The following is a 12,916-nucleotide window of genomic DNA, read 5'->3' on the forward strand; positions in this document are numbered from 1 at the left end:
AAGTCCTGTGCATGCCTGGTACCAACTTGCTTCCTCCCTTCCTTTAATACCTCACTAACCTCTGTTGGCCCGGCGTACATCATGGGCGATGGGAAGATGGCTACAATGGTTGACTGCGGGTCCAACACCCCCTCCTCCAGCACTGCTGCATGTTGCTTCATGCGCCAGTCCAGCGGGACATCGTCATCTTTGGTCCAGCCCCCGAGTGGGTGCAGGAGCAGAACGGGACGCTTGTAGCCTTGTTCCAGCAGTCGGCGTTTGGTGTCCTGCATCAGCAGAGCGTGCCCATTGTGAACGGGGTTGCGGAGCTGGAATGCAAAGACAGCATCTGCAGCAAGGACAAGAAAGGGTCAATTATTGCTTTGTGGAAGAAACCATTACCAGCTCTTTCAATTTTCTCATGACTAACTCAACACAGTCCATTTTATTCATGGCTCTCCAATTAAAATTCTTCTCATTCAAAGCACAGACACGACGACTTGCATTTTCATAGTGCCCTTAGATACCCCCCAAAGCACTTCATAGAACAGGGCTCACACCAAACTTGACAGAGCCGCAACAAGTAGATATTGGGGAAAATCTTATGGTGAGATTCACGTCCGACCTGCTGGTGGATGGACCCATGACTGGACAGTTCTAGGTGCAGAGGCAGTGCCGCAGCCTTCCACTGAGTGAAGTACTAGTCATGGGACTTCTACACAGCTCGGCTGAACTTCACCACAGATTTCCGATCTCCAGTGCTGGTAATCTCATGCCTGGTTAAAGAATAGTGACCGGGAACACTTGTGAATGTCAAAGACAATGTTGGTTTAAGCATCAGCTGTGAAGGGGGGTGTGGGTGGGGAGGAGCAGCAGGGCCACACTGCTATCAACTGCAGCTAGCCACTTGTTTTAGTAGATGCCCTGTGCTGCTTTGCACCTTGTCTATATTCCCAGAAGAAGACACACCCTGGACCAACCACACTGCAAAGAACAGCAAAGCCCAGGACATCGACAAAGAACAGCAAAGTCCCACGCTGACAATCAGCAGACTTGAGGTAGGTTAAAAGCTGCCCCAACACAACAGGTGACCAAAAGATCTTCAAAGAGATAGAAGAGCCAATCTACTTGTAATGTTGGCTGCAAAGTTACGTCAGGAGATTTTCTATATTATAGACCCTTTATATCCCCTATCACCATATTTCCTTATGTCCAATTACACCTCTTCACAATAAGTTGTTGTTGAAAGCTCTGGCACTCAACTCTCACATAGGTAAGCTCAAGACTTGGGGTAGGTTTGAATCTTGCAGGGCTGCTTTGGTAACAGAAGGTCAACAACTGACACTGTAAGGTGCAATTTTACCGATAGTCTGACAGCAACTTCTGTTCTATGTTAATTCTGAGCAAAGGACATTTATAACAAAGCATTATTGTGAAAACAACAGAAGAGAATCTATACGTATTCTTTAGGTATACAGGGAAAACAAATAAATACTTGAGAACAGTCTACCATTTGGTTACCCTAAGCACAATAAGGTACTTCCTCAAAGTCACACCTTAAGCATCCCAACAAAACAGTTAGGTTATACTGTAGGCAGATGCAGAGAATCTAAATGGAGGAGTGAGGAGTCAGGTGAGTGGAGTGGAGTGGAGTGAGGAGCGAGCACTCAATGGATAGGTTGAGTGAGTTAGGGCTTTTCTCTTTGGAGAGAAGGAGGATGAGAGGTGACTTGATAGACGTGTACAAGATGATAACAGGCATAGATCGAGTGGACAGTCAGAGACTTTTTCCCGGGGTGATAATGGCTAACACGAGGGGACATAATTTTAAGGTGATTGTAGGAAGGTATAGGGGGGATGTCAGGGGTAAGTTTTTTTTACACAGAGAGTGGTGGGTGCGTGGAACGATCTGCCGGCAGAGGTTGTGGGGGCAGATACATTAGGGATACTTAAGAGACTCTTAGATAGCCACATGAATGATAGAAAAATGGAGGGCTATGTGGGAGGGAAGGGTTCGATAGATATTAGAGCAGAATAAAATGTCGGCACAACATCGTGGGCCGAAGGGTCTGTACTGTGCTGTAATGTTCTATGTTCTATGAAGCCAGTCAGCCCATTGAACTGTACTGGGTCTATGACAGAAAAATCCAAAAGGGATCCTTTGTTCTGTTCGTACCCCACAAAATTCAAATGTGCCTCTGTTTTGAATACTTATAACTTTTCTCTAAAAAGGTACAATTATCCATACTGTCAAAGCATTCATTATGTGCTTCAACAATCACATGCATAAAAATATTAACCTTCTCACTCTATTCATTTAAATTGGTCATTTCTTATCATTGACTATCAAAACACTTCATTATTTTAAAAACCTCTTGCCCCAATCTACACAAATAGTTTTAAATAAGGTTTCACTGAAATCTATAAGGAATCACAACTTGAATTTCTTTCATAACTAGAGAAATAAAGAATATTTAGTAAGAGCATGACATAGACAGTAAACAGACAGACAACTGCAATGGTTTGAAAACTTTGAAGAATGGGCAAATCTAAAAGAATCAGAAAAGGAGATTTTGGTACCAGTGTTCATATCCTTAAACTTCTGTTTGAGTTCCAGGGGAGTTAGGCGATAATGATCCAAGCCATCATTCCACCGAATCCTTTCCAGTACCTGAAGGTCTCCTCCAACAAGCCAATCTCCACTTTCCATCACCATCTGAAATAGTTATTTTGAAAGGAACATTTATGGACTCTGTTTTTCAATATCCCATTCCTAGGCAGGCATAGTAGTGTAGCGGTTAGCGTAACGCTATAACAGAGCCAGTAACCTGGGTTCAATTCCGGCCGCTGTCTGTAAGGAGTTTGTACGTTCTCCCCGTGTCTGCGTGGGTTTCCTCCGGGTGCTCCGGTTTCCTCCCACATTCCAAAGACATACGGGTTAGGAAGTTGTGGGCATGCTATGTTGGCACCGGAAGTGTGACGACACTTCCAGGCTTCCCCCCAGAACACTCTACACAAAAGGTGTACTTCACTGTTTTGAAGTACATGCGTCTAATAAAGATATCTTATTTTATCTCACCTGCAGAAACTTAAAATCTCAGCCCTTATGTGTAAGCCCACACTCTGGGTCTGGCCATGCCACTGGAATTTTATGCAGTTAATGTAATTGAGAACAACACTACCAGCAAAGGCTATTGAGTCCTCCATCTCAGGTGTGTCTCTGAGTGGAGGCTCAAGGAGAAAGACAGAACCTTTCCAAAAATAAAAGCCTGTAGCTATCCTGTCTGCTGCTTCAGAGTGATGTAGGAGGAATAGGGTTACCAACCCTGGTTGGATACATTCCTTGGAGGTTTCATAGTATGACTTCTCAATGTGAACCAACCCCTCTACTCCACACACTTCCCCCCCAATGACTCCCAAAGTCATTCGCCCTTTTCCACATCTCCAAAAAATATAAAAATAATTCTAAGAAATGAGAATCACACAATTTCTTTCAAGCCCTTATTATTTTTCTTTTTTTCACTTATAACAATGTCCATAGACTGACCTTTAGTCCTTGGACTTCCCTGTAGGGTAGGAATTCCTGAGATGAAATTCAACTATTTAGAGGAGGTCATATCCAGAAAATTACTTAAGGATCATTTAATGTTAAAAACCATCATTTATAAAGCATCATGTAAATGAGTGAGCCTGAACAAGAACGTTAACACTTAGAGCATTCCAATCAATTCCTGGAATGTCTCTGTATTTAAGGTTGTTAAACTTTCTTAATTCACACACCTCTATAGTCTTTATTTAGTGGCTCTGGATTTAATTTCATCTCAGGCATTTTAACTAAGCAGACCTAATTATTGGTCCTTTACAAGCAGGAGAAGGAAGAGGTGTATCAAACTGAAAGCAACATTCCCACACCTCAGGAATCAAAGTTCCAAGTGAAGCTCCTGGCTCAATGTGATTAGCTGTAGGAAACTAAAGGTCAGTGTAATGTTTGGGTTAGTGTAAATTGAAAGGTCAGCTTAGTTAGAGTTTAGTGTGATTGTTATGAAGATGAGGTCAATGCAAACCTAGGGGTCATTGTGAATATGAAATTAAGGATGAATATACAGATTCAGAGAGGGTACATCATTTCAGTGCGAACCTAGAGATCAGTGTGAATTTGAGGCAATGTGGAATTAAGGGTCAATGAGAATCTAGAGGTGAGTGTGAATCCAGGAATCAGTGTGAAGTTTTGGATCACTGGCTTGCTACCCTACCAAATTAATCAGGCAGAGACTGAGTAATTCAGAGACTGGGTGAGAGCATTTGTTCAGTGAAGCAGACAGCTACCCGTGTTACATACTTTAATGTAAGGATGCTTCTCGCAGGTCGTTCCCCACTGCCGTGCACAACGCTCCTCTTTCCTATGCTGATAAAATTCTGGGTTTTGAAGTATGGCCACTCTGCGGCCTGAGTATACAAGGGCAAAGGCGGAACTGCAAGCCAGACGATCCTTGTCTTCCGTGCTAACGGGCAGGACAATTGGAATGGTCAGGTTGATGATTCCACCTGTGGACAACAAACCCTGTTACCCCACAGGATAAAAATCGTTTGCTACAATCCACATTTCTAAACAGCAGTCATTGATAGAATACATTATTCAAACAGAAACATTCGGAATAGGGTTAGGAAATTCAGTTCCTCAGGTTTGTCCAACCATTTTATTAGATCATGGCTGATCAATACCACACTCACCTTTGCTTCTTATCCCCAAGGGAAGTCTATTAACTCAATCCTAAAAGCTGAACTAATTCTGTATTATTAATATGTCTTTGAAGACTCTGACAAACTTCAGAGCCAGAGTCTTCAGTGAAAGCATTCTGACTGGTTGCATCGCAATCTGGTATAGGAAATCCAGTGCACAGGAACGCAAGAGGCTACAGAGAGTGGCGGACTCAGCCAGTTCCATCATGCTATAGTTCTCCCCACCATCGAGGACATCTACAAGGGGCAATGTCTCAGGAAGGCAACATCCATCATCAAGGACCCCCACCATCTGGGCCATGCCCTCTTCTCATTGCTGCCATCAGGCAGGACATACAGGAGCCTGAAGACCCACACCTCAAGCTTCAACAACAGCTTCTTCCCCACTGCCATCAGGTTCTTGAACCGACCTAAAAAACCCTAATTTACCTCCGACTATATTTCCCTCAACTTGCAATAATGTTGTTATGTTATTTTTTCTTGTCAAGTTCTGTATAATTCATGTTAACTTAAGTTTACGCAGTTTATGCTTCTCATGTCTGTAATGCACCGTGCTGTGGCTGCAAAAAGCTAATTTTCATGGCATTTACACCCTGGGAATTTATGCCCATGACAATAAACTTGAATTTGCTGTACTTGAACTTGATGTTTCTTTGAAAAATTAATTTTACATACAGTGTGAAGAAGCAACTTTAACACCTGTCCAACATGGGTTAATTTGGAGACAGCCCACCCCCCCACAGGAAATAATTTGTCTGGATTCACTCTATCAAGATCCCTTTAACATGTCTCTAAACAGATCTATGGAGTTAAACCCAATGGAGCAGCTACCTCATCAATCACTCTTCACTCACTGAGAAAGTTACATATCTGCTTTCTTTCACAGTCATTTTGTTGTAAGGTTACAGTTCACTGTCAGTTGTTGTATCTCACATTTTAACACTGATGTGGGCCACGTGGGTAATAAATCATTAAGTCTTCACAGTTTGGGGCCCAAGGGTCTCCTGCTCAAAATTGTCAGGAAGAACCACCTGACAAAATACATCACGTTACCTCAATTTTAACGCAGGCAAGCAAGATACTCATTAAGAGGCAGTGGGGTCCTTATCTAAATAATAAATCTAGCTCTGATTATATCCATAACGTGTTTCTTGATTTTAAAATTTTGTTATTCCAATTCCCACTTATAGGTTAATTTTACTGTGAGTTTGTTTCCACATATCTTTGGATAATGCATTCCAGATGGAAACAGTTCATTCAACTTGCACAAGAGGCACATTAAAAGTTCACTTGCACGTGCACAATTGTATGCAATTTAAATCATTTTTTTCCTTGCCTTGGTTCTTCTTCACCACCCAATCTTCTATTTTGACATAGGATATCTTTATAGCAGTGAAAGAGTACAGTGCTGGCCCAGATTTTACTGTTACTGGTGCAGGAATGGGAGTTGCTATTCACTTTATTGACATCTGCTCACAGAATTTCATGGCCTTCTCAATGTAGAATTTCTCTCTTCTGCCCTCCAATCTGGTGCAGTGACCTCTGCAAGGGTTTGTATGAGCAACAGGAGGCTTTTAAACTAATCATGATGATGAATCCTTTCTGCTACATGAAGAATCTTTGTTTTAAATCATGTATGGAAAATGACATCATCACAAGATCACAAGATCACAAGACAAGGGAGCAGAAGCAGGCCATTTGGCCCATCGAGTCTGCTCCAAGGAAAGGGAAATAGAAATGAGAAATGGGGAATGGGGGAAGAAGAAGAAGAAAAAAAAACTGTTCTAATCCCAATTACCAGCCTTATCCCCATATCCCTTGATATCCTGACTATTTAGATATCTATCTATCTCCTCCTTGAATGCCCCCACTGATCTGGCTTCCACTGCTGTACGTGGCAAGGAATTCCACAAATTCACCACCCTCTGGCTAAAGAAATTTTTCCTCATCTCTGTTTTGAAACTGTACCCTCTAATTCTAAGATTGTGCCCTCTGGTCCTGGACTCACCCACCAAGGGAAACAGCCTAGCCACATCTACTCTGTCCTTTCCTATCAATATTTTAAATGTCGCTGTGAGGTCCCCTCTCATTCTTCTGTACTCCAGCGAGTACAGTCCAAGAGCCGACAAACGCTCCTCATACTTAAGCCCTTTCATTCCTGGAATCATCCTCGTAAATCTCCTCTGAACCCTCTCCAACGTCAACACATCCCTCCTAAGATGTGGGGCCCAAAACGGCGCACAATATTCCAAATGAGGCCTCACTAGTGCCCCGTAGAGCCTCATTAACACTTCCTTACTTTTATACACTATACCTCTCGAAATGAATGCCAACATAGCATTCGCTTTCTTTACCACCGATCCGACCTGGTGGTTAACCTTTAAGGTATCCTGCACGAGTACCCCCAAGTCCGTGCTTTGGATTTTCTCTCCTCCTAGATAATAATCTGCCCACTTATTTCTGCTTCCAAAGTGTACAACTGCACATTTCCCTACATTGAATCTCATCTGCCATTTCCTTGCCCATTCTCCTAAACTGTCTAGGTCCCTCTGCAACCTTCCTATCTCTTCAATACTTCCTACTCCTCCCCCTATCTTGGTGTCATCCGCAAACTTAGCCACAAAACCATTTATTCCATCATCCAAATCGTTAATGTACAAGGTAAAAAGGAGCGGTCCCAAAACCGACCCCTGAGGCACACCACTAGTAACCGGTAACCAGCCAGAACGAGATCCTTTTATTTCCACTCTTTGCTTCCTGTCAACCAGCCAATGCTCCACCCATTCTGTTATCCTACCCGTAATTCCATGACCTCTCATCTTATTAATCAGTCTCTTGTGAGGCACCTTATCAAAGGCCTTTTGAAAGTCTAAATACACAACATCTACTGCCTCTCCCTTATCCACCTTGCCTGTGATTTCTTCAAAAAACTCCAATAGGTTGATCAGGCAGGATCTTCCCTTCACAAAACCATGTCGGCTAGGACCTATCCTGCCCTGCGCCTCTAGGTATTCCGTAACCCTGTCTTTGAGGATAGACTCCAATAACTTTCCCACCACTGACGTCAGACTAATAGGTCTGTAATTTCCTTTATGCTGCCTCCCTCCTTTCTTATACAACGGAACTATATTTGCGACCCTCCAGTCCTCCAGAACCACGCCTGAATCTATCGATTTCTGGAAAATAATCGCCAATGCCTCCGCTATCTCTAAAGCCACCTCCTTCAGAACCCGGGCATGCACCTCATCCGGTCCGGGAGACTTATCAGTCTTTAGTCCATTTAGTTTTCCTAGCACCTTCTCCCTAGTAATCTTAACTGAACTCAATTCCATTTCATGAGACTCCTGACTAACCGGCACATTGCTGATGTCCTCCACGGTGAAGACCGATGCAAAATATTCATTCAATTCCTCTGCCATCTCTCTATCGTCCATTATAATAGCTCCTGCACCGTTATCAATTGGTCCTATATCAACCCGTGTCTCTCTTTTACACCTTATGTATTTAAAAAAAACTCTTAGTATCCTTTCGAATGTTATCCGCCAGCTTCCTTTCATAATTCCTCTTTTCTTTCCTGATGACCTCCTTAGTTTCTCTCTGCAGGTTTTTAAAAGCTTCCCAGTCCTCTGTTTTGCCACTAATTTTTGCTTCTTTGTACGCCGCCCCTTTTGCTTTTATTTTAGCCTTCACCTCTCTCGTTATCCACATTTGTGCCTTTTTTCCATTAAAAACCTTCTTTTTTCTTGGAATATATCTATCCTGCAATTTCCTTATTTCCTGTAGAAATTCCTTCCATTTCTCCTCTGCCGTCCCTCCAGCCAGCTTACTCTTCCAGTCAATTAGGGCCAACTCCTCTCTCATACCATTGTAATTTCCTTTGTTCCACTGAAATATCGATACACCAGTTACCAATTTCTCCTTCTCAAACTAGAAACTGAACTCAATCATATTGTGATCACTGGTTCCCAGTGGTTCCTTTACCTTTAGTTCCCTAATCACCTCTGGTTCATTACACAGCACCCAATCCAAAACAGCCGATCCCCTGGTGGGCTCTTCAACAAGTTGCTCTAGAAAAACGTCCCTTAGACATTCCACAAACTCCCTCTCCTGAGTACTACCGCCATTCTGGATTTCCCAGTCCACCTTCATGTTAAAATCCCCCATAATTATCTTCACATTGTCACTCTGGCATGCTTTTTCTATCTCAAACTGCAAGTTATCGTCCACTTGCTGACTGCTATTAGGGGGCCTATATATGACTGCTACCATTGTCCTTTTACCCTTGCTATTCCTTAGCTCCACCCACAAGGATTCCACCTCCTCTGACCCAATATCCTTCCTTTCTATCAATTTTATATCACTACTAACCATCATGGCCACACCTCCCCCTCCGCCTACCCGCCTATCCTTCCTATACACTGTGTACCCCTGGACATTCAGTTCCCAATCACATCCGTCATAAAGCCATGACTCAGTGATTGCCACAATGTCGTATTTATTAACCTGTAGTTGTGCCACTAGGTCATCTACCTTATTCCTAATGCTACGTGCATTTAAATACAGTACGTTTAGTCCGGTATCTGCTATTAATTTTGTTGTACTTCTATTGTTCAGCAGATTATCCTGGCTTTCCACCTGTCTATCCTTCTTACCATCTTCACTACATACTACTTTAGACATGTTCCTACATACCTCATCCCCTATCCTAACATTCTGTATCCTAACATCCTGACTTCTTGTACTTCTATTATTCAGCAAATTATCCTGACTTCTCACTTGCCTGTCCTTCTTGCCATCCTCATTGGACTTGTTTCTATAAACTCCCTCCTTTACCTTAGCATCTTGTAACCTAACATCCTGGTTTCCATCCCCCTGCCAGATCAGTTTAAACCCTTCCCTACAACTAAATCAAACATTCCTGCCAAGATATTGGAACCTCTGGAGTTTAGGTGCAACCCATCCTTAGCGAATAGGTCATGCCTCCCCCAAAAAAGGTCCCAATTATCCAAAAATCTGAAGCCCTGCCCCCTGCACCAGTCACTCAGCCACGCATTCATCTGCCAGAGCTTTCTATTCTTCCTATCATTGACACGTGGCACAGGTAGTAATCCTGAGATTACTACCCTTGAGGTCCTACTTCTCAACCTTCTCCCCATTCCTTCAGGACCTCTTCTCTTTTTCTACCTATGTCATTGGTACCTACATGTACCAAGACTTCTGGCTGCTCACCCTCTCCCCTCAGAATATTCTGGACCCGGTCCGTGATATCCCGTACCCTGGCACCAGGGAGGCAACACACCATCCGAGACTCATTGTCGGTATCGCAGAATCTGCTATCCGTACCCCTTACTATAGAATCCCCAATAACCACTGCATTTCGCTTCCTCCGCTGGACCACAGTACCAGGCACGGTGCCAAGGTCCCGCTTGCTGAGGTCTTCCTCTATCAGGTCATCCTCTCCAACCGAATCTAAAATGAGATATCGGTTTTTGAGGGGGACTGCCACAGAGGTGCTGTCTACAAACTCTTTATAACTCCTATCTACTTCCTGCTCGCTCTCCCTAACCAACCGAAGGTCATCGAGCTGCAGCTCCAGACTCTCAATCCGTTCCTTGAGGAGCCGCATCTCGGTGCACTTTGCGCAGATCATGGGCATATCAGTGAGACTGCTGATCAATACATCACAGGCATATCCCCCTCAACATTGGAAGTATCTACATGAGGCACTGCCTCAAGAAGGCAACATCTATCATCAAAGATTCCTACCATCGGGCCATGCCATCTTCTCGCAGCTACCATCAGGCAGGAGGTACAGAAGCCTGAAGTCCCACATCACCAGATTCAAGAACAGCTACTTCCCTTCAACTATTTGGTTCTTGAACCAATCGGCACAACTCTAATCACTACAGTTTAGCAACACCATGACCACTTTGAGCACTTTGCACTAAAATGGACTTTTTTTGTTCTAATTGTGTTCTTTCTTGTAAAAATTGTGTATAATTTATGTTTAATTTATGTTTTTCTTTTGAATGCTGTTTATATATGTGCCTGCCATGATGCTGCAAGTAAGTTTTTCATTACATCTGTGCACACACATACTTGTGAACATGTCAATAAACTTGACTTTGAAATAAATTTTAGGAAAAAAATGGAATTGAGAGTTAATTTTGTCTTGAGTCTCCAACACTCCTTTACTTCAGAAAGCATGAGACTCCAAATTTGTAATGTTTTATTTTCAGGGAAAGTTTTATTTTCAGCTGTGATTATCATTTATCATGTTAATAATTAACTTTCTCCTGAATGTACTTTTTTTTCTTTCTCTGATGTCCTTTGTGAGAAAAAAATGGATTGATACCCTAGGTCCACACCATCACAGGAATTTGGTGCTGTCTATCAGTAAAGACCAGAATACTGCACTCTGGAGGAACATTGCATCTCTAACATCAGCTTCTGGATTTCCCCATTTAAGTGCACCAGTGGATATGAGAGATGTTGTCAAATTGTCTCATTTGTGTCAATAAACACTGCTGACTTCACTATAATAATTGAACATCACAAAATTTGGATCATTTACTTAAGTTAGGTCATAGGTGTTAGTGGTACAGATTAATTTTTATACTATGTTCGAAATACAACATTTGCTGCATCTCTGGAATTTTCTAAAAAGTGTTTAATTGGATTTCAATTTCATAAGATCTTTTAAGAGTGCATTCTTGATATATTACTGGAATAAATCTGTCACATTGCACATTGACTGAGACTAAAATCACATATGAAGCATTCTTCCTTTCAGGCTTCTTAAAGATCAGAGTTTCCCCGACACAACTTCACCCAATTCCACATGGAATCAATGTCTGACATCACATCTAAAAGGATAATTTACTTTTTTTTCCAGAGTGCATAAAAATCTAAACTTTCATTCTCTGGTTACCAGCATTCTGTAGTTTTCTTGAAATCTTCAGGGCCTGAGGAATACATTTCATGAACACTGCTAATGATGAAATGCTGTGTTTTCTTTATACTCATTTTATTGACTTTTCAATGGCAATATGTCCAAACAGAGCTGGAAACCTTACTTTCTTTCCAGGAGTCATCAAACCTGTTGCTGTGGCTTTGACCTTCTGTGTACTTTCCATATGCCTTTACCACACAGCCATTGGCAGAGTGTGCAATGTACAACTCTGTGGAATTCCTCCAAATCCTTTCCCATCTCCATATATAAAAAACTCAGCATTCATCTTTTCAACCAAGCTTTGGGTCACTTCCTCCAACTTCTCCCTCCTGGCCTGGTGTTTGAATTAGTTACTTGCCTCTGTTTGTAAATTGCTTTGCTTGCAATGTTAAGTAATGCAGGCGGTCCCTGTGTTAGTTAAGGGTTCCATTCCTGAGATCTGTCCATGAACTGATTTTTCAGTAAGTCAGAAACAATTTCAATGAGATTCAATTAACGTAGAACATTACAGCACAGTACAGGCCCTTCGGCCCATGATGTTGTGCTGACCTTTAAACCTACTCTATGATCAATCTAACCATTCCCTCCCACATACCCGTCTATTTTTCTATCATCCATGTGCCTATCTAACACATGAACATTCATTTATTGTTTACCCCTGTGTAGTTACAACGGTATAGAATCAGAATGTCCCACATCCAATGGCTAGTTTTGATGGCCTTAAAGTTTTAATGGGTGTTTCATTGCTTGATAAAGTATTTTACAAGTCCCAATAGAAGAGATTGCCATGTCAGTTTCCAAAGCAAATGTCTTAAGTGGCCTCCTGCTGCACACTGGCAGCCTGCGTTCTTAGACAATGGTGTGTGTTTGATTACTGTGGGGAGGTACTGTAAACAGTTTTGTTTTGAAGACTGGATGTCTTTTGAATTAACTAGCTGCTATACCTGTTCCATAACTCCTGAATATATTTACATTTCTGTAAATAACTTTCCTATCTTGAAAAAATTCTTATGGGAGTATTTGCATAAAGTCGGATTTCTGTGAGTCAGGTCTTCCATAATCTGGGGAGATCCTGTAGTTGCAAGACAGAGATCTCATGTTATGAGTCTAAACGTGCAAATAAAAAAGAACTGAGTTCAAATTCCACAAAGGCAGAGTTCAATAAATCTTGCAATATGTGGAATGTCACTGGGAAAGTTATTAGCTTATCACTGAAAGCACAATTAGGTTCACTTTTGTCCTTCA

General features: G+C 42.1%; 1 protein-coding gene across 2 annotated transcripts in view; it reads right to left on the reverse strand.

The window, feature by feature from the left end:
- The window catches only part of papss2b (3'-phosphoadenosine 5'-phosphosulfate synthase 2b), a 76,501-nt gene that overhangs the window by 16,503 nt on the left and 47,082 nt on the right, over positions 1–12,916 (reverse strand). For both annotated transcript variants that reach the window (XM_052027858.1, XM_052027857.1), the window contains 3 exons: positions 4,319–4,524; positions 2,560–2,695; positions 60–328 (listed from right to left, as the gene is read on the reverse strand). In XM_052027858.1, coding sequence (XP_051883818.1) covers positions 60–328; positions 2,560–2,695; positions 4,319–4,524 — 611 coding nt within the window. The remainder of the gene's footprint in view (positions 1–59; positions 329–2,559; positions 2,696–4,318; positions 4,525–12,916) is intronic.

The sequence above is a fragment of the Pristis pectinata genome, chromosome 12 (genome assembly GCF_009764475.1).
Source record: "Pristis pectinata isolate sPriPec2 chromosome 12, sPriPec2.1.pri, whole genome shotgun sequence".
Lineage (NCBI taxonomy): Eukaryota > Metazoa > Chordata > Chondrichthyes > Rhinopristiformes > Pristidae > Pristis > Pristis pectinata.